Genomic DNA, 20,791 nt, shown 5'->3' on the forward strand with positions numbered 1-20,791 from the left:
CGCCTCTCTCTCCTCCTTTAAGACGCTCCTTAAAACCGACCTCTTTGACCCAGCTTTTGGTCAGCTGGCCTAATATCTCCTGATCTGGCTCGGTGTCAAATTCTGTCTGATAATCGCTCCCGTGAAGCGCCTTGGGACGCTTTACTACATTAAAGGTGCTGTGTAAAGGCACGTTGTTGCAAAAAAAAAGGGGCCATCCGCGAGCCAGTTGAAGACAATCCGATTGTTTTGTGAGGTTATCCACTTCGGTGGCAAAAACAGGACCACATCTTGAGTATTGTGTGCAGTTTTGGTCGCCTTATCTGAGGAAGGATGTTCTTGCCATGGAGGGAGTGCAGCGAAGATTCACCAGGCTGATACCTGGGATGGCAGGAATGACGTGTGAGGAGAGATTGGGTCGATTGGGCTTGTACTCACTGGAGTTTAGAAGAAGGAGAGGGGATCTCATTGAAACTTATAAAATTCTAACAGGACGAGACAGACTAGATGCAGGAAGGATGTTCCCGATGGCGGGGGAGTCCAGAACCAGGGGTCACAGTCTAAGGATAAGGGGTAAGCCATTTAGGACTGAGATGAGGAGGAATTTCTTCACCCAGAGAGTGGTGAACCTGTGGAATTCTCTACCACAGAAGGCAGTTGAGACCAATTCATTAAATATATTCAAGAAGGAGTTAGATATATTTCTTAAGGCTAAAGGAATCAAGTGATATGGGGAGAAAGCAGGGACAGGGTACTGAATTTGGATGATCAGCCATGGTCTCATTAAATGGCGGAGCAGGCTCGAGGGGCCGAATGGCCGACTCCTGCTCCTATCTTCTATGCTTCTATGTTTGACGGTCACTTTTACTGCCAACTCATTATTCTCTCTCCTGCCGTCAAGATAACTTCATACTCCACAGCGGTTGGTGTTTCAACAACAGGATCTATATTCGGTGTGGTATGCAGTGAGGTCAGCACCAAGGATTCCATCTCTGCAGGAACCTGCCCACGGACGCTACCAGCGAGCTGCTTCTCGCCCCCCGCAACCCTCGCTCTCCCCACGGCCAGCTGCCGTGGTACGGTTCGTTCGACCGCAAGGAAGAAAAAAAAAGGCATCTCGGTCCGGGCGAGTTCGAAAAGACACGAGCGGCAGCTGCAAGGGAGCAGAGGGGCCGCTCCAGTCACCTGTCGCCTCCACAGTCCATGTGCAGATGGAAGGACACAGACACAGACACGGGATATGACCTCCCCCCTCAGGTGCTTCACAGGAGCGATTATCAATCAAAATTTGACACCAAGCCACACAAGGAGACATTAGGACACTCCGAGATCTCCGCGCTCCTCCAATTCTGCCCTCTCGCGCATCCCCCGATTTCCATCACTCCACCATTGGCGGCCATGCCTTCAGCTGCCTGGGCCCCGAGCTCTGGAATTCCCTCCCTAAACCTTTCAACCTCCTTTAAGACCCTCCTTAAAACCTAAATAACATCAGAAAACGCTGGGGCAAAACTCAGCAGGCCAGGGGCAGCATCGGTGGAGAGAGAAACAGAGTTAACGTTTCAGGTCGATGACATAAGGACATAAGAAGTAGGAGCAGGAGTAGGCCATACGGCCCCTCGGGCCTGCTCCGCCATTCAATAGGATCATGGCTGATCCGAACCTAGACTCACGTCCACTTCCCTGCCCTCTCCCCGTAACCCCTAATTCCCTTATCAGCTAGGAAACTGTCTATCTCCGTTTTAAATTTATTTAATGTCGCAGCTTCCACAGCTCTCTGGGGTAGTAAATTCCATAGATTTACTACCCTCTGAGTGAAGAAGTTTCTCCTCATCTCAGTTTTGAAAGGGCAGCCCCTTATTCTAAGATTATGCCCCCTAGTTCTAGTCTCACCCATCAGTGGAAACATCCTCCCCGCATCCACCCGATCAAGCCCCCTCACAATCTTATATGTTTCGATAAGATCGCCTCTCATTCTTCTGAATTCCAATGAGTAGAGGCCCAACCTACTCAACCTTTCCTCATACGTCAACCCCCCTCATCTCCGGAATCAACCGAGTGAACCTTCTCTGAACTGCCTCGAGAGCAAGTATATCTTTTCTTAAATATGGAAACCAAAACTGTACGTCAGAACTGGGGGAAAAAAAGCAGGAACTGGAAAGCAAGCTTGGGGGCTGGGAAAGGGGGAGGGGATGAAAGGACAAAAGGGAAGGTCAGAGATAGGATAGAAAGCAGGAGAGATTAAGAGACATTGAGAGACCTCCTTAAAACCGACCTCTTTGACCCAGCTTTTGGTCACCTGTCCTAATATCTCATGTGGCTCGGTGTCGAATTTTGTCTGATAATCGCTCCTGTGAAGCGTCCTGGGACGTTTTACTCCGTTAAAGGCGCTAGTTGCTGTTTCAAGAGCAAAGCTCGGTGAGGTTTATAACCGTCCTCCGAAAGACGAGAGAGATTAGAACCGATTGCTGAACTGTCGAGACTGTGAAGAGCTTTCGTTTTGTTCCCAGTCTCTCACTCCCAGTCGGCAACGAGTGTCGTGCAGGACGCACTCCACCCGGCCAGCCCACTTCCATTCTGACCCATCGGAACGGCCCCGGCCACAAGCCACCCCAACCCGGCAGAGGTGGGCTAACTCGTCTCCAACCGAGCCGGCAAGAGCTGGACCACACGGGATATACGGCACAGAAACAGGCCATTCGACCCAACCAGTCCATGCTCCACTCGAGCCTCCTCCTGTCTTTCCTCATCTAACTCTATCTGCGTAACCCTCTATCCCCTTCTCCCTCGTGTGTTTATCCAGCCTCCTCTTAAATGCATCGATACTATTCGCCTCAACCACTCCCTGTGGTAGCGAGCTCCACATTCTCACCACTCTCTGGGATGCCGGATGTAGGTCGGCGAGGACAGGGGGTGACAGGCGAACGGGACTCGCTGCGAGTTAGGACCCGGGGCAGCGGGAGTTTGGGATGAGCTGAGGTTTACTCAATGACCTTCAGCTGAGCGGGAGAGGGAAGGACCTGCCAGGAACAGCAAAGAGGAACCCCCACCCCTCCCGCCCAAGTACTGGCCATTCTTCACTGGGTCTCAACAGTGACTGCATCAGGACAGTCAACCATGAGAGAACTGCATCGAATTTACAGCCCAGAAACAGGCCATTCGGCCCGACTGCTCCGTGCCCGTGTTTATGTTCCACACCAGCCTCCTCCCGCCCCTCTTCATCTCACCCCCATCAGCATATCCTTCTATTCCTTCCTCCCTCGTGTGTTTATCCAGCTTCCCCTTAAATGTATCTATACTATTCTGCTCAACCACTCCCTGTGGCAGCGAGTTCCACATTCTCACCACTCTCTGGGTAAAGAAGTTTCTCCTGAATTCCCCATTGGATTTATTAGTGACTCTCTTGTATTGATGGCCCCTAGTAATGCTCTTCCCCACAAGTGGAAACACTCTCTGTATCCACTCTATCAAAACCTTTCATCATTCTAAAGACCTCTATTAGGTCGCCCCCTCAGCCTTCTCTTTTCAAGAGAAAAGAGACCCAGCCTGTACATCCTTTCCCAATGGATATAACACTGAAACAGCGAGTTGGTTACTGGGAGTCACATCTTCAGGGGATGACTGTGAACACTGTACAGCGCAGATGACAAATTACACTATTACACACTGTGGATAGTACACACTGCAGTCGCAGTGCACTGGCCGATGGAGGGAATGATTGTTTAAGATTGTCGATAAAAGCGGATCGCTTCGCGGTGGACGGCAGTGCCGCGACTCGCGCCAAGGCTTCTTTGGCAGCACCTCCCATAGAAACATAGAAGGTAGGAGCAGGAGTCGGCCATTCGGCCCCTCGAGCCTGCTCCGCCATTCAATGAGATCATGGCTGATCATCCAAATTCAGTACCCTGTCCCTGCCTTCTCCCCATATCCCTTGATCCCTTTAGCTTCAAGAAATATATCCAACTCCTTCTTGAATATATTTAATGAATTGGCCTCCACCGCCCTCTGTGGCAGAGAATTCCACAGGTTCACCACTCTCTGGGTGAAGAAATTCCTCCTCATCTCAGTCCTAAATGGCTTACCCCTTATCCTTAGACTGTGACCCCTGGTTCTGGACTCCCCCGCCATCGGGAACATCCTTCCTACATCTAGTCTGTCTAGTCCTGTTAGAATTTTATAAGTTTCAATGAGATCCCCTCTCATTCTTCTAAACTCCAGCGAATATAAGCCCAATCGACACAATCTCTCCTCATACGTCATTCCTGCCATCCCAGGTATCAGTCTGGTGAATTTTCGCTGCACTCCCTCCATGGCAAGAACATCCTTCCTCAGGTAAGGCGACCAAAACTGCACACAATACTCAAGGTGTGGTCTCACCAAGGCCCTGTACAACTGCAAACCCGCGACCTCTTCCACCTAGAAGGACAAGGGCAGCAGGCGCGTGGGAACACCATCACCTCCAAGTTCCCCTCCGAGTCACACACCATCCTGACTTGAAAATATATCGGCCGTTCCTTCATTGTCGCTGGGTCAAAATCCTGGAACTCCCTACCTAACAGCGCTGTGGGAGCACCTTCACCGCACGGGACTGCGGCGGTTCAAGAAGGCGGCTCACCACCACCTTCTCAAGGGCAACGAGGGATGGGCAATAAATGCCGGCCTTGCCAGCGACGCCCACATCCTGAGCAGGAGGCTCACCACTGACACGAATCAGTCATTCATGAAAGACAGACTTATGAAATAATACTGGGCGGCCTGCGGGTGGCGCTGTCCAGGGAGATTTTAATACTCGGGCACGGGCCCAGCTTGCGCAGGACATTCTAAACAGGAACTAGTGAAGGACACAACTAGACCTCCATGTTGTAAAACAGTTGATTAAAGCTTTGTTTAACGCTTAGACCAAGTGCCGAGTAGTTTTGTTACGTCAACCACCACCTTCTCGAGGGGGCAACTAGGGGGGCGTACGCACAGCCCCGAGAACGAGCGCGACACCGCGAACCGGCCGCCGGCTCACCTCGTCCTGCTGGCTCTCCACCTTGGGGTTGCTGGCGGTGCGCTTCAGGTTGCTGCTCAGGCTGACGCTGGCCGTGGCGTCCGACTTGGAGCGCTGGTGGGTCCGCTTGGAGGGCGACTGGCCCGAGTCGCCGGCCAGGCTGGCCGGCGGCAGCTGCTCCTTGTTGCGCCGGTGGGCCGGCTTCAGCTCGTCGGAGAGGATGAGCTTGCGCAGCTTGGTGCCGCGGGAGTGGCGCTGGGCAGAGATGTGCATGTCCGAGGAGTAGGCGCCCAGCAGCCAGGCGCACTGCAGGGAGAAGTTGATGCTCTGGCGGCAGCGGTGGACCACGTAGGGCTTGATGGCGTCGCCCACGTCCTCGTCCATGTGGATGTACATGTTGAGCAACTGGGGCAGGTAGAAGTCCACCTCCTCGTGGCGGAAGCTGAACAGCCGGTTGCCGATATAGGCCTGCACGCCGGGCTCCTTGGAGTTGTACAGGTACGAGATGGCCATGGAGATGTCGAAGAGCTTGGACTCGAAGAGCCGCAGCAGCCACGACTGCTTGGCCGAGTTGTACCTCTGCCGCCTCCTGGCACTTCTCACCGTGTTGCCCGCGGCCGCCGCCGCTGCCGTCTCGTCCTCCTCCCTGATCCTGGCCGGGGAACCGTTGCCCACCACCCCGTTGGCTGTGGCCACCGGCGCGCCGCCGCCGTCCTCCGCCGTCACGCCCCGCAGCAGCTTGACTTGCTCCAGCACCTCCTCGCAGGCCCGCTTGGCCACCTCAGAGTCGATCAGCGCCTCGCCGACGCCTTCCTTGATGACGCCCAGGGCGGTGCCGGTCTGCGGCTCGCCGTCGCTCGGGCACCGGTCGGCCTGCTCGGCCTCCGCTTCCGTGTCACCCATGCCAATGCTCCTCAGGCCTGCAACACAGAGATCACAAGACCCGTCAGTTAGCTTATACAAAGAAAGACTCGCATTTCTCCCGCGCCTTCCACCATCTCAAAACGTCCCAAAGCGCTTTATAGCCAATGAAGTAGTTTTTTTTTGTTTCTTTTATTAAAGTGCAGTCACTGTTGTAATGTAGGAAACGTGGTAGCCAATTCACGCACAGCAAGCTCCCACAAACAGCAAGACATCCTTGCTCCTGTACTCGAATCCTCTTGCTATGAAGGCCAACATACCATTTGCCTTCTTAACCGCCTGCTGCACCTGCATGCTTACCTTCAGCGACTGGTGCACAAGGACACCCAGGTCTCGTTGCACTTCCCCATCTCCCAATCTATTGCCGTTCAGATAATAATCTGCCTTCCTGTTTTTGCCACCGAAGTGGATAACCTCGCATTTATCCACATTATACTGCATCTGCCATGCATCTGCCCAATCACCCAACCTGTCCAAATCATACTGGAGTTTCTCTGCACCCTCCTCACAGCACACACGCCCACCCAGCTTTGTGTCGCCTGCAAACTTGGAGATATTACATCTCGTTCCCTCGCCCAGATCATTAATATATAGTGAATAGTTGGGGTCCTAAGACCGATCCCTGCGGTACCCCACTAGTCACTGCCTGCCACTCGGAAAAAGACCCGTTTATTCCAACTCTTTGCTTCCTGTCTGCCAACCAGTTCTCTATCCAAGACAGTACCTTACCCCCAATTCCGTGTGCTTTAACTTTACACGCTAATCTCTTATGTGGGACCTTATTGAAGGCCTTCTGAAAGTCCAAATACACCACATCCAGTGGTTCTCCCTCATCTATTCTACCAGTTGCATCCTCAAAAAATTCCAGTAGATTAGTCAAGCACGATTTACCTTTTGTAAATCCATGTTGACTTTGTCCGATCCTGTCACTGTTTTCCAAGTGCTCTGCTATTACATCTTTTATAATGGACTCTAGCATTTTCCCCACTACCGATGTCAGGCTTACCGATCTAGAATTCCCCGTTTTCTCTCTACCACCTTTTTTAAATAGTGGGGTAACATTAGCTAGCCTCCAATCCATGGGAACTGTTCCAGAGTCTATAGAATTTTGGAAGATGACCAGCAATGCATCTACTATTTCTAGGGCCACTTCCTTAAGTACCCTAGGATGTAGATTATCAGGCCCTGGGGATTTATCGGCCTTCAATCCCATCAATTTCCCCAACACCATTTCCCTATAAATACTGATTTCATTCAGTTCCACCCTCTCATCAGACCCTATGTTCCCCGACATCTCTGGGAGGTTACTTGTGTCCTCCATTGTGAAGACAGAACCAAAGTATGGTCTGCCATTTCTTTGTTCCCCATTATAAATTCCCCTGATTCTGACTGCAAAGGAACTACGCTTGACTTCACCAATCTTTTTCTCTTCACATATCTATAGAAGCTTTTACAATCAGTTTTTATGTTCCCTGCAAGCTTACTCTCATATTCTATTTTCCACCTCTTAATTAATCCCTTTGTCCTCCTTTGCTGAATCCTAAACTGCTCCCAATCCTCAGGTTTGCTGCTTTTTCTGGCCAGATTATATGTCCTCGCCTTGGATCTTATGCTATCCCTAAGTTCCCTCGTTAGCCACGGTTGAGTCACTTTTTTGTTTTATTTTTATGCCAAACAGGGATGAACAAATTCTGTAGTTCATCCATGCAATCTTTAAATGTTTGCCATTGCCTATCCACCGTCAACCCTTTAAGTAACGTTCCCCAATCCATCCTAGCCAACTCGCGCCTCATACCATCGTAGTTTCCTTTATTTAAATTCAGGACACTAGTATCTGAGTCAATTACTTCACTCTCCATTTTAATGAAGAATTCTATCATATTATGATCGCTCCTCCCCAAGGGGCCTCGCACAACAAGATTGCTAATTAATCCTTTCTCATTACATAATACCCAGTCTAAGATGGCCTGATCTCCAGTTGGTTCCTCGACATATTGGTCCAGGAAACCATCCCGTATACACTCTAGGAGTTCCTCCTCCACAGTATTGTTACTAATTTGGTTAGCCCAATCTATATGTAGATTAAAGTCACCCATGATAACTACTGTGCCCTTATTGCACGCGTCTCTAATTTCCCATTTAATGCCATCCCCAACCTCAGCATTACTGTTTGGGGGTCTGTATACAACTCCCACTAACGTTTTCTGCCCCTTGGTATTTCTCAGCTCTGCCCATACAGATTCCACATCATCAGAGCTCACATTCCACAGTGAGATCACGGCTGATCTGCGACCTAACTCCATCTACCCGCCTTTGGTCCATATCCCTTAATACCTTTGGTTAACAAAAATCTAGCAATCTCAGATTTAAAATTAACAATTGACCCCGCATCAATTGCCGTTTGCAGAAGAGAGTTCCAAACTTCTACCACCCTTTGTGTGTAGAAGTGTTTCCTAACTTCACTCCTGAAAGGTCTGGCTCTAATTTTTAGACTCTGCCCCCTAGTCCTAGAATCCCCAACCAGCGGAAATAGTTTCTCTCTATCTGTTCCCCTTAATATCCTGAAAACTTCGATCAAATCACCCCTTAACCGTCTAAATTCCAGGGAGAGAACTCCCCCTGCTCTTCTTCCAATGGTGGCCGTGGGATCTTTTATGTCCACCCAAGAGAGCAGACGGGGCCTCGGTTTAACGTCTCGGCTGAAAGATGGCACCTCTGACAATGCAGCACTCCCTCAGTACTGCCCCTCCGACAGTGCGACGCTCCCTCAGTACCGCCCCTCCGATACCCCCTCAGTACTGCCCCTCCAACATTGCGGCGCTCCCTCAGTACTGCTCCTCCGACAGTGCGATGCTCCCTCAGCACTGCCCCTCCGACAGTGCGACGCTCCCTCAGTACCGCCTCTCCGACAGTGCGGCGCTCCCTCAGTACCGCCCCCCGACAGTGCGGCGCTCCCTCAGTACAGCCCCTCCGACAGTGCGGCGCTCCCTCAGTACAGCCCCTCCGACAGTGCGGCGCTCCCTCAGTACCGCCCTTCCGACAGTGCGGCGCTCCCTCAGTACCGCCCCTCCGACAGTGCGGCGCTCCCTCAGCACTGCCCCTCCGACAGTGCCGCGCTCCCTCAGTACCGCCCCCTGACACTGCTGAGCTCCCTCAGTACTGTCCCTCCGACATTGCGACGCTCCCTCAGTACCGCCCCTCCGACAGTGCGGCGCTCCCTCAGCACCGCCCCTCCGACAGTGCGGCGCTCCCTCAGCACTGGCCTGAATTACAGGGCTCGTGTCTCTCTGAGGAATGATCAGTTGAGCCTCATTCTCAGGAGGTGAGGACGACACGAGAAGGACCTCATTTTATTGCCTGTCCCTACTCGCCGAGGGCATCAAGACCCAACCGCGTGGGGGGGGGGGGGGGGGGTGGTGACTGGCATCACGTGAGATCAAGGGGAAAAGAAAAAAAAAAGTCTTTAAAAAAAGTGACCTCTACCGAGCGTCAAGGTAAAATGAATACTTGGCTTTATTTCTGATCCTGCGGTCTGTTTAATTACTTTCTCTTCCCCGCTTGGTGTTGAGAGGCAAACTGCAATCTGTGAGCCAAGAAACTCCGAGTGGTTTACAGAGCGGGCCTTGTGTGTTGGTCTGCAAAAAACGTGCATCCGTGGAAGCCGAGGAGTTTGATGTATTTTTTTTGGCACCCTGATCAAGTTTCCAGCAGGGTCGGGGGACTGACGGTGGAGGATTCTGCAAACCATTCATCTGAAGCAGAAACAGTCTCACGGCTGCGCTTCCATGCAGAATCAAGAGGTTAACACTGTGAGGGCGGCTTTCCTCAGCTGGCGACTGCGAGGTATTTTTAGACAAGTTCTGCGCTGCGGAGTTTGCTGATCGCAGGCTGAGAGGCTGTTTCCCCCTGGCTGGAGAGTCTAGAACCAGGGGTCACAGTCTCAGGATAAGGGGTCGGCCATTTAGGACTGAGATGAGGAGGAATTTCTTCACTCAGAGGGCGGTGAATCTTTGGAATTCTCTGCCCCAGAGGGCTGTGGAGGCTCAGTCATTGAGTATATTCAAGGCTGAGATCGGTAGATTTTTAGACTCATGGAGATTCGAAGGATAGGGTGGGAAAGTGGAGTTGAGGTCTGTAATGAAATCTGTTTGTCTTGATCCTGTATTCGTTTTGCACTCATGTATATTACCCTCCCCCACTGTGTATAGTTTCACTTCCTCTTTCCCGACTAACCTGGGAGGTTCCAGGTCTTGGCTTTGCCAGACTTCTCTTATATAAAGATCCCAGGATCTGTCTGACTCATTCCTGTGAACCAGTCGGCGTGTTGAGATGTTAGCTCTGATCTTAGTGATTATAAGCCAACTTGTTTAAGTCTATAACTTCTAGTTTTGTGGTTATTGAAGGCCCATCAAGGTCGAAGATCAGCCATGATCTTACTGAATGGCAGAGCAGGCTCGAGGGGCCGAATGGTCTACTCCTGCTCCTAATTCATTGAATTCTATCACCGTGCAGGAAGCTGAACTCTCAATCGCTGGTCCAGCACCATAACCACTACACTACTGGACTGCGACATCGGTCATAGAAACATAGAAGATAGGAGCAGGAGTAGGCCATTCGGCCCCTCGAGCCTGCTCCGCCATTCAATGAGATCATGGCTGATCATCCAAATTCAGTACCCTGTCCCTACCTTCTCCCCATATCCCTTGATCCCTTTAGCCTTAAGAAATATATCCAACTCCTTCTCGAATATATTTAATGAACTGGCCTCCACCGCCCTCTGTGGCAGAGAATTCCACAGGTTCACCACTCTCTGGGTGAAGAAATTCCTCCTCATCTCTCTTCTAAATGGCTTACCCCTTATCCTTAGACTGTGACCCCTGGTTCTGGACTCCCCGGCCATCCGAAACATCCTTCCTGCATCTAGTCTGTCCAGACCTGACAGAATTTTATAGGTTTCGATGAGATCCCCTCTCAATCTTCTAAACTCCAGTGAGTATAAGCCCAATCGACACAATCTCTCCTCATACGTCATTCCTGCCATCCCAGGTATCAGTCTGGTGAATCTTCGTTGCACTCCCTCCATGGCAAGAACGTCCTTCCTTTGGCAAGGTGACCAAAACTGCACACAATACTCAAGGTGCGGTCTCACCAAGGCCCTGTACAACTGTAGCAAGACATCCTTGTTCCTGTACTCGAACCCTCTCGCTACGAAGGCCAACATACCATTTGCCTTCTTAACCGCCTGCTGCACCTGCATGCTTACCTTCAGCGACCGGTGCACAATAACACCCAAGTCTCTTTGCACTTCCCCCTTCTCCCAATCTATTGCCATTCAAATAATAATCTGCCTTCCTGTTTTTGTCACCAAAGTGGATAACCTCGCATTTATCCACATTATAGTGCATTTGCCATGTTTCTGCCCAATCACCCAACCTGTCCAAATCGTACTGGAGTTTCACGACATCCTCCTCACAGCTTACCCTCCCACCCAGCTTTGTGTCGTCTGCAAATTTGGAGATATTACATCCAATTCCCTCGTCCAGGTCGAGTAGCTGAACAGATCAAAGACCAGCAGCAATGCACACTTCTCCAGCCATTTAGGACTGAGATGAGGAGGAATTTCTTCACTCGGAGGGTGGTGAATCTTTGGAATTCGCTGCCCCAGAGGGCTGTGGAGACTCAGTCGTTGCTATGTTGGCCTTCATTGCAAGAGGATTTGAGTACAGGAGCAAGGATGTCTTACTACAGTTATACAGGGCCTTGGTGAGACCACCCCTGGAGTACTGTGTGCAGTTTTGGTCTCCTTACCTAAGAAAGGATATACTTGCCATAGAGGGAGTGCAGCGAAGGTTCACCAGACTGATTCCTGGGATGGCAGGACTGTCGTATGAGGAGAGATTGGGTCGACTAGGCCTGTATTCACTCGAGTTTAGAAGAATGAGAGGGGATCTCGCGGAAACGTATAAAATTCTGACAGGGCTGGACAGACTGGATACAGGGAGGATGTTTCCCCTGGCTGGGGGTCCAGAACGAGGGGTCACAGTCTCAGGATACAGGGTAGGACATTTAGGACTGAGATGAGGAGAAATGTCTTCACTCAGAGGGTGGTGAACCTGTGGAATTCTCTACCACAGAAGGCTGTGGAGGCCAAGTCACTGAATATATTTAAGAAGGAGATAGATAGATTTCTAGACACAAAAGGCATCAAGGGGTATGGGGAGAGAGCAGGAATATGGTATTGAGATAGGATCAGCCATGATCTTATTGAATGGCGGAGCAGGCTCGAAGGGGCCAAATGCTAGACTCCTGCTCCTATTTCTTAAGCCCAGGGTGCTGGGGGCGTACTATAATTGGTCTTTGCCCGCCTCCCCTTGTCTGAGGAGGCAGAACATCAGCCAAGCTTCCCACTCCCGAGACTGACCCGGTGACACCCCCTCACTCTGGTACGTGTGTACGTACACTGGGCTCAGCACTGACGCCTTGCACAGTTGTACACAACACTTCCATACGCATCCAATTTAAGATTCTCATCCTCGTTTTCAAATCCCTCTGTGGCCTCGCCCACCCACCCCCCTCCCTATCTCTGTAACCTCCTCCAGCCCTACAACCCTCCGAGAACACCGCGCTCCTCCAACTCCACCCTCTTGAGCATCCCCCGATTTCCATCGATCGACCATTGGCGTCCGTGCCTTCAGCCGCCTGGGCCCCCGAGCTCTGGAATTCCCTCCCTAAACCTCTCCGCCTCTCTCTCCTCCTTTAAGACGCTCCTTAAAACCGACCTCTTTGACCAAGCTTTTGGTCACCTGCCCTAATATCTCCTTATGTGGCTCGGTGTCAAATTTTGTCTGATAATCGCTCCTGTGAAGCACCCTGGGACGTTTTACGACGTTAAAGGCACTGTATAAATGCCAGTTGTTCTTAACACTCGGTGTCTTGCCTCACATTAAGAATGGCCATTTGGAGGACGGATCCAGAGGGCAGCTAGCGCCCGAGAAACTGAACACTAGTGCAGGGTTATACCCGGTTCAGTAAACCTGCCCATGAGAGGTTTAACTGAGGAGAAAGATTAACAATGGAATCACAGCAGAGAATCTCAAGAGCTGTTCAGGGTTTTATTGCAACCCTACAAATGAAACATCTCTCAGTCTAAAAGTCAGCTTTCCCCAGCGTCGAGAGCCCATTACGTTAGTATTCTAACCAGGAACGCTCACTGATCTTAACATTATTGAGTCATCTTAAAGCTTCGTTGCAAGACACTCAGAAAAATGGACGTGCAGCCAATAAACTTCAACTTGCACAATGCCATTCTGGGGCGACCTTCCTGATTCACCCCTTCAAATAGTTCTCATCACCACCGGCAGTGACAGACCTGTACCCAACAGTATTGTACCCCAGTGTTAGTGATAGACCTGTACCCACCAGTACTGTACCCGTGTTATATAGTGACAGACCTGTACCCAACAGTATTGTACCCCAGTGTTAGTGATAGACCTGTACCCCAGTACTGTACCCGTGTTATACAGTGACAGACCTGTACCCACCAGTACTGTACCCCAGTGTTATTGACAGACCTGTACCCCAGTACTGTACCCGTGTAATAACGACAGACCTGTACCCCAGTACTGTACCCGTGTTATACTGTGACAGACCTGTACCCACCAGTTCTGTACCCCAGTGTTATACAGTGACAGACCTGTACCCACCAGTACTGTACCCCAGTGTTCGTGACAGACCTGTACCCCAGTACTGTACCCCAGTGTTATACAGTGACAGACCTGTACCCACCAGTACTGTACCCCAGTGTTAGTGACAGACCTGTACCCACCAGTACTGTACCCCAGTGTTAGTGATAGACCTGTACCCACCAGTACTGTACCCCAGTGTTATACAGTGACAGACCTGTACCCAGTACTGTACCCCAGTGTTAGTGACAGACCTGTACCCACCAGTACTGTACCCCAGTGTTAGTGATAGACCTGTACCCACCAGTACTGTACCCCAGTGTTAGTGACAGACCTGTACCCACCAGCACTGTACCCCAGTGTTATACAGTGACAGACCTGTACCCACCAGTGCTGTACCCCAGTGTTAGTGACAGACCTGTACCCACCAGTACTGTACCCCAGTGTTAGTGACATACCTGTACCCACCAGTGCTGTACCCCAGTGTTAGTGATAGACCTGTACCCACCAGTACTGTACCCCAGTGTTAGTGACAGACCTGTACCCACCAGTACTGTACCCCAGTGTTATACAGTGACAGACCTGTACCCACCAGTACTGTACCCGTGTTATACAGTGACAGACCTGTACCCACCAGTACTGTACCCCAGTGTTAGTGACAGACCTGTACCCACCAGTACTGTACCCCAGTGTTAGTGACAGACCTGTACCCACCAGTGCTGTACCCCAGTGTTAGTGATAGACCTGTACCCACCAGTACTGTACCCCAGTGTTAGTGACAGACCTGTACCCACCAGTACTGTACCCCAGTGTTATACAGTGACAGACCTGTACCCACCAGTACTGTACCCCAGTGTTAGTGACAGACCTGTACCCACCAGTACTGTACCCCAGTGTTAGTGATAGACCTGTACCCCAGTGTTAGTGACAGACCTGTCCCCACCAGTACTGTACCCCAGTGTTATACTGTGACAGACCTGTACCCACCAGTACTGTACCCCAGTGTTATACAGTGACAGACCTGTCCCCACCAGTACTGTACCCCAGTGTTATACAGTGACAGACCTGTACCCACCAGTACTGTACCCCAGTGTTATACAGTGACAGACCTGTCCCCACCAGTACTGTACCCCAGTGTTATACTGTGACAGACCTTTACCCACCAGTACTGTACCCCAGTGTTATACAGTGACAGACCTGTACCCACCAGTACTGTACCCGTGTTATACAGTGACAGACCTGTACCCACCAGTACTGTACCCCAGTGTTAGTGACAGACCTGTACCCACCAGTACTGTACCCGTGTTATACAGTGACAGACCTGTACCCACCAGTACTGTACCCCAGTGTTATACAGTGACAGACCTGTACCCACCAGTACTGTACCCCAGTGTTATACAGTGACAGACCTGTCCCCACCAGTACTGTACCCCAGTGTTATACTGTGACAGACCTTTACCCACCAGTACTGTACCCCAGTGTTATAGTGACAGACCTGTACCCACCAGTACTGTACCCGTTATACAGTGACAGACCTGTACCCACCAGTACTGTACCCCAGTGTTAGTGATAGACCTGTACCCACCAGTACTGTACCCCAGTGTTAGTGACAGACCTGTACCCACCAGTACTGTACCCCAGTGTTATACAGTGACAGACCTGTACCCACCAGTGCTGTACCCCAGTGTTAGTGACAGACCTGTACCCACCAGTACTGTACCCCAGTGCTATACAGTGACAGACCTGTACCCACCAGTGCTGTACCCCAGTGTTAGTGATAGACCTGTACCCACCAGTACTGTACCCCAGTATTAGTGACAGACCTGTACCCACCAGTACTGTACCCCAGTGTTATACAGTGACAGACCTGTACCCACCAGTACTGTACCCCAGTGTTATACAGTGACAGACCTGTACCCACCAGTACTGTACCCCAGTGTTAGTGACAGACCTGTACCCACCAGTGCTGTACCCCAGTGTTAGTGATAGACCTGTACCCACCAGTACTGTACCCCAGTGTTAGTGACAGACCTGTACCCACCAGTACTGTACCCCAGTGTTATACAGTGACAGACCTGTACCCACCAGTACTGTACCTGTGTTATACAGTGACAGACCTGTACCCACCAGTACTGTACCCCAGTGTTAGTGACAGACCTGTACCCACCAGTACTGTACCCCAGTGTTAGTGACAGACCTGTACCCACCAGTGCTGTACCCAGTGTTAGTGATAGACCTGTACCCACCAGTACTGTACCCCAGTGTTAGTGACAGACCTGTACCCACCAGTACTGTACCCCAGTGTTATACAGTGACAGACCTGTACCCACCAGTACTGTACCCCAGTGTTAGTGACAGACCTGTCCCCACCAGTACTGTACCCCAGTGTTATACTGTGACAGACCTGTACCCACCAGTACTGTACCCCAGTGTTATACAGTGACAGACCTGTCCCCACCAGTACTGTACCCCAGTGTTATACATTGACAGACCTGTACCCACCAGTACTGCACCCCAGTGTTATACTGTGACAGACCTTTACCCACCAGTACTGTACCCCAGTGTTATACAGTGACAGACCTGTACCCACCAGTACTGTACCCGTGTTATACAGTGACAGACCTGTACCCACCAGTACTGTACCCCAGTGTTAGTGACAGACCTGTACCCACCAGTACTGTACCCGTGTTATACAGTGACAGACCTGTACCCACCAGTACTGTACCCCAGTGTTAGTGACAGACCTGTACCCACCAGTACTGTACCCCAGTGTTATACAGTGACAGACCTGTACCCACCAGTACTGTACCCCCAGTGTTAGTGACAGACCTGTACCCACCAGTACTGTACCCCAGTGTTAGTGACAGACCTGTACCCACCAGTACTGTACCCCAGTGTTATACAGTGACAGACCTGTACCCACCAGTATTGTACCCCCAGTGTTAGTGACAGACCTGTACCCACCAGTACTGTACCCCAGTGTTATACAGTGACAGACCTGTACCCACCAGTACTGTACCCCAGTGTTAGTGACAGACCTGTACCCACCAGTACTGTACCCCAGTGTTAGTGACAGACCTGTACCCACCAGTACTGTACCCCCAGTGTTAGTGACAGACCTGTACCCACCAGTACTGTACCCCAGTGTTAGTGACAGACCTGTACCCACCAGTACTGTACCCCAGTGTTAGTGACAGACCTGTACCCACCAGTACTGTACCCCAGTGTTATACAGTGACAGACCTGTACCCACCAGTACTGTACCCCCAGTGTTAGTGACAGACCTGTACCCCCAGTGTTATACAGTGACAGACCTGTACCCACCAGTACTGTACCCCAGTGTTATACAGTGACAGACCTGTACCCACCAGTACTGTACCCGTTATACAGTGACAGACCTGTACCCACCAGTACTGTACCCCAGTGTTATACTGTGACAGACCTTTACCCACCAGTACTGTACCCCAGTGTTATAGTGACAGACCTGTACCCACCAGTACTGTACCCGTGTTATACAGTGACAGACCTGTACCCACCAGTACTGTACCCCAGTGTTAGTGATAGACCTGTACCCACCAGTACTGTACCCCAGTGTTAGTGACAGACCTGTACCCACCAGTACTGTACCCCAGTGTTATACAGTGACAGACCTGTACCCACCAGTGCTGTACCCCAGTGTTAGTGACAGACCTGTACCCACCAGTACTGTACCCCAGTGCTATACAGTGACAGACCTGTACCCACCAGTGCTGTACCCCAGTGTTAGTGATTGACCTGTACCCACCAGTACTGTACCCCAGTGTTAGTGACAGACCTGTACCCACCAGTACTGTACCCCAGTGTTAGTGACAGACCTGTACCCACCAGTGCTGTACCCCAGTGTTAGTGATAGACCTGTACCCACCAGTACTGTACCCGTGTTAGTGACAGACCTGTACCCACCAGTACTGTACCCCAGTGTTATACAGTGACAGACCTGTACCCACCAGTACTGTACCCGTGTTATACAGTGACAGACCTGTACCCACCAGTACTGTACCCCAGTGTTAGTGACAGACCTGTACCCACCAGTACTGTACCCCAGTGTTAGTGACAGACCTGTACCCACCAGTGCTGTACCCCAGTGTTAGTGATAGACCTGTACCCACCAGTACTGTACCCCAGTGTTAGTGACAGACCTGTACCCACCAGTACTGTACCCCAGTGTTATACAGTGACAGACCTGTACCCACCAGTACTGTACCCCAGTGTTATACAGTGACAGACCTGTACCCACCAGTACTGTACCCGTGTTAGTGACAGACCAGTACCCACCAGTACTGTACCCGTGTTATACAGTGACAGACCTGTACCCACCAGTACTGTACCCCAGTGTTACAGTGACAGACCTGTACCCACCAGTACTGTACCCCAGTGTTATAGTGACAGACCTGTTCCCACCAGTACTGTACCCCAGTGTTATACAGTGACAGACCTGTACCCACCAGTACTGTACCCCAGTGTTATACAGTGACAGACCTGTACCCACCAGTACTGTACCCCAGTGTTATACAGTGACAGACCTGTACCCACCAGTACTGTACCCCAGTGTTACACAGTGACAGACCTGTACCCACCAGTACTGTACCCCAGTGTTATACAGTGACAGACCAGTTCCCACCAGTACTGTACCCCAGTGTTATACAGTGACAGACCTGTACCCACCAGTACTGTACCCCAGTGTTATACAGTGACAGACCTGTACCCACCAGTACTGTACCCCAGTGTTATACAGTGACAGACCTGTACCCACCAGTACTGTACCCGTGTTATACAGTGACAGACCTGTACCCACCAGTACTGTACCCCAGTGTTACACAGCTCAATATGGTCTCTGCAACGATCACAGTTGAAGTGGAGTAGATGTGACGATTACAGCCACTCCCACCGTCACTCTTACACTGGAATCCTGAGGAAGAAAGCCCACAATGCAGATATATGAGGTGTTCACACACCCACCATTACATGTGGTGAATCCCCAGTGACAACACAGGATAACTGCAGCACCGTGTAATTCAGTACAGCTGCTGCATATCGTCACTATAATCTAATCATATAGACATCAAGCACGAGCTCAAAACATATTGCAAGGGGATTATAAGCAAGTGTGTTACTTCGCAGTAAAAGCCATCACTTCCCATCAGCAAATACAACACTTCTGTGTATGTTTTCACACCAAGCCAGATGTAGCTCTCACCCCAGCACCACAAATTCAGCACACAAGTGTCAGTCGAGGTTAAGTGGGTAGCACTCTCTCTCGCCTCTGAATCAGGAGGTCGTGGGCTCGAGTCCCACTCAAGACTGGAGCACAAGATTCTAGGCTGACACTCCCAGTGCCAGTACTGAGGGAGCGCCGCACCGTCGGAGGGGCGGTACTGAGGGAGCGCCGCACCGTCGGAGGGGCGGTACTGAGGGAGCGCCGCACCGTCGGAGGGGCGGTACTGAGGGAGCGCCGCACCGTCGGAGGGGCGGTACTGAGGGAGCGCCGCACCGTCGGAGGGGCGGTACTGAGGGAGCGCCGCACCGTCGGAGGGGCGGTACTGAGGGAGCGCCGCACCGTCGGAGGGGCGGTACTGAGGGAGCGCCGCACCGTCGGAGGGGCGGTACTGAGGGAGCGCCGCACCGTCGGAGGGGCGGTACTGAGGGAGCGCCGCACCGTCGGAGGGGCGGTACTGAGGGAGCGCCGCACCGTCGGAGGGGCGGTACTGAGGGAGCGCCGCACCGTCGGAGGGGCGGTACTGAGGGAGCGCCGCACCGTCGGAGGGGCGGTACTGAGGGAGCGCCGCACCGTCGGAGGGGCGGTACTGAGGGAGCGCCGCACCGTCGGAGGGGCGGTACTGAGGGAGCGCCACACTGTCGGAGGGGCGGTACTGAGGGAGCGCCGCACCGTCGGAGGGGCGGTACTGAGATAGCTCCGCACTGTCGGAGGGGCAGTGCTGAGGGAGCGCTGCGCTGTCGGAGGTGCCGTCTTTCGGGTGAGCCGTTAAACCTGCTCTCTCAGATGAACGTAAAAGATCCCGCGGCCAGTATTCTGAAGAGCAGGGAGAGTTCTCCCTGGTGTCCTGAGGCCCAGTATTTATCCCATCACTAAAAAAAAGAGACAATCTGGTCATTATCACATGGCTGTTTGTGGGAGCTTGCTGTGCGCAAATTGGCTGCCACGTTTCCTACATTACAACCATGACTATGCTTCAAAAAAAGTACTTCATTGGCTGTCGTCGTCTTCTTAGGCAGTCCCTCGGAACCGAGGATGACTCGCTTCCACACTAAGAATGAGTTCTCGGGTGACTGATGAGTCCAATGCGGGACCGACAGTCTCTGTCACAGGTGGGGCAGACGGTGGTTGAAGGGGCGGGTGGGTGTGGGGTGCTTGGGTTGACGTGCGCTCCTTGCGCTTGGCTTCCGCTTGCTCCCGGTGAAGAGACTCGAGGTGTTCGGCGCCTTCCTGGATGCTTCTCCTCCACTTTGTGCGGTCCTGGGCCAGGGATTCCCAGGTGTCGGTGTTGGATGTTGCACTTTTTCAAGGAGGCTTTGAGGGTGTCCTTGAAGCGTTTCCTCTGCCCACCTGGAGCTCTCTTGCCGTGCCGGAGCTCCGAACAGAGCGCTTGTTTTGGGAGGCTCGTATCAGGTGTGCGGACGATGTGGTCCTTCATTGGCTGTAAAGCTCTTTGGGACGTCCCGAGGTGGTGAAACGGGCTGTAGAAATTTTTTTCTACATGAATACGAGTTGCTGATGACTAGGTTGAACGCTGCCTATCCCAGGAGTGCTGCGAACCCCTTTCTTTGCCTCATATCCGGATCAGTGAACTCTGCAGATCGGGCGATTAAACACGGGCCATTCCTTGTCTGGTTAACTCAGTCCCAAAGGAAGGACCGACGAGACATTTGTACAGCGCCCATTACATCCTCAGGACGCCCCAAAACACACTGCAGCCAATGAAGTACTGTTGAAGCGCAGTCACTGTAGAAATGTCGGAAGCCAATTGGCACACGGCAAGCTCCCACAAACAACCAGGTGACAACCGGGACATCTGCTTTTAGTCATGTGGGCAACTCGTGTCCGTGGGATCTCTTGCGTCCACCCGAGAGGGTAGACTGGGTCTCAGAGTCATCGAGTTATACAGCACAGAAAGAGGCCCTTCGGCCCATCGTGTCCGCGCCGGCCATCAAGCCCTGTCTA

At 51.8% G+C, this 20,791-nt stretch overlaps 1 protein-coding gene across 5 annotated transcripts in view; it reads right to left on the reverse strand.

Annotated features, from left to right (window-relative positions):
• Positions 1 to 20,791, reverse strand: part of pi4kb (phosphatidylinositol 4-kinase, catalytic, beta) — a 132,284-nt gene that overhangs the window by 96,762 nt on the left and 14,731 nt on the right. For all 5 annotated transcript variants that reach the window (XM_085978644.1, XM_085978645.1, XM_085978643.1 and 2 more), the window contains exon 2: positions 4,991 to 5,889. In XM_085978644.1, the coding sequence (XP_085834770.1) occupies positions 4,991 to 5,872 (882 nt within the window). In that variant the 5' untranslated portion in view covers positions 5,873 to 5,889. The remainder of the gene's footprint in view (positions 1 to 4,990; positions 5,890 to 20,791) is intronic.

Source organism: Somniosus microcephalus, unplaced genomic scaffold (assembly GCF_052327205.1).
Source record: "Somniosus microcephalus isolate GS21.2 unplaced genomic scaffold, FLI_Smic_1.0 unresolved_chr7, whole genome shotgun sequence".
Classification (NCBI taxonomy): domain Eukaryota; kingdom Metazoa; phylum Chordata; class Chondrichthyes; order Squaliformes; family Somniosidae; genus Somniosus; species Somniosus microcephalus.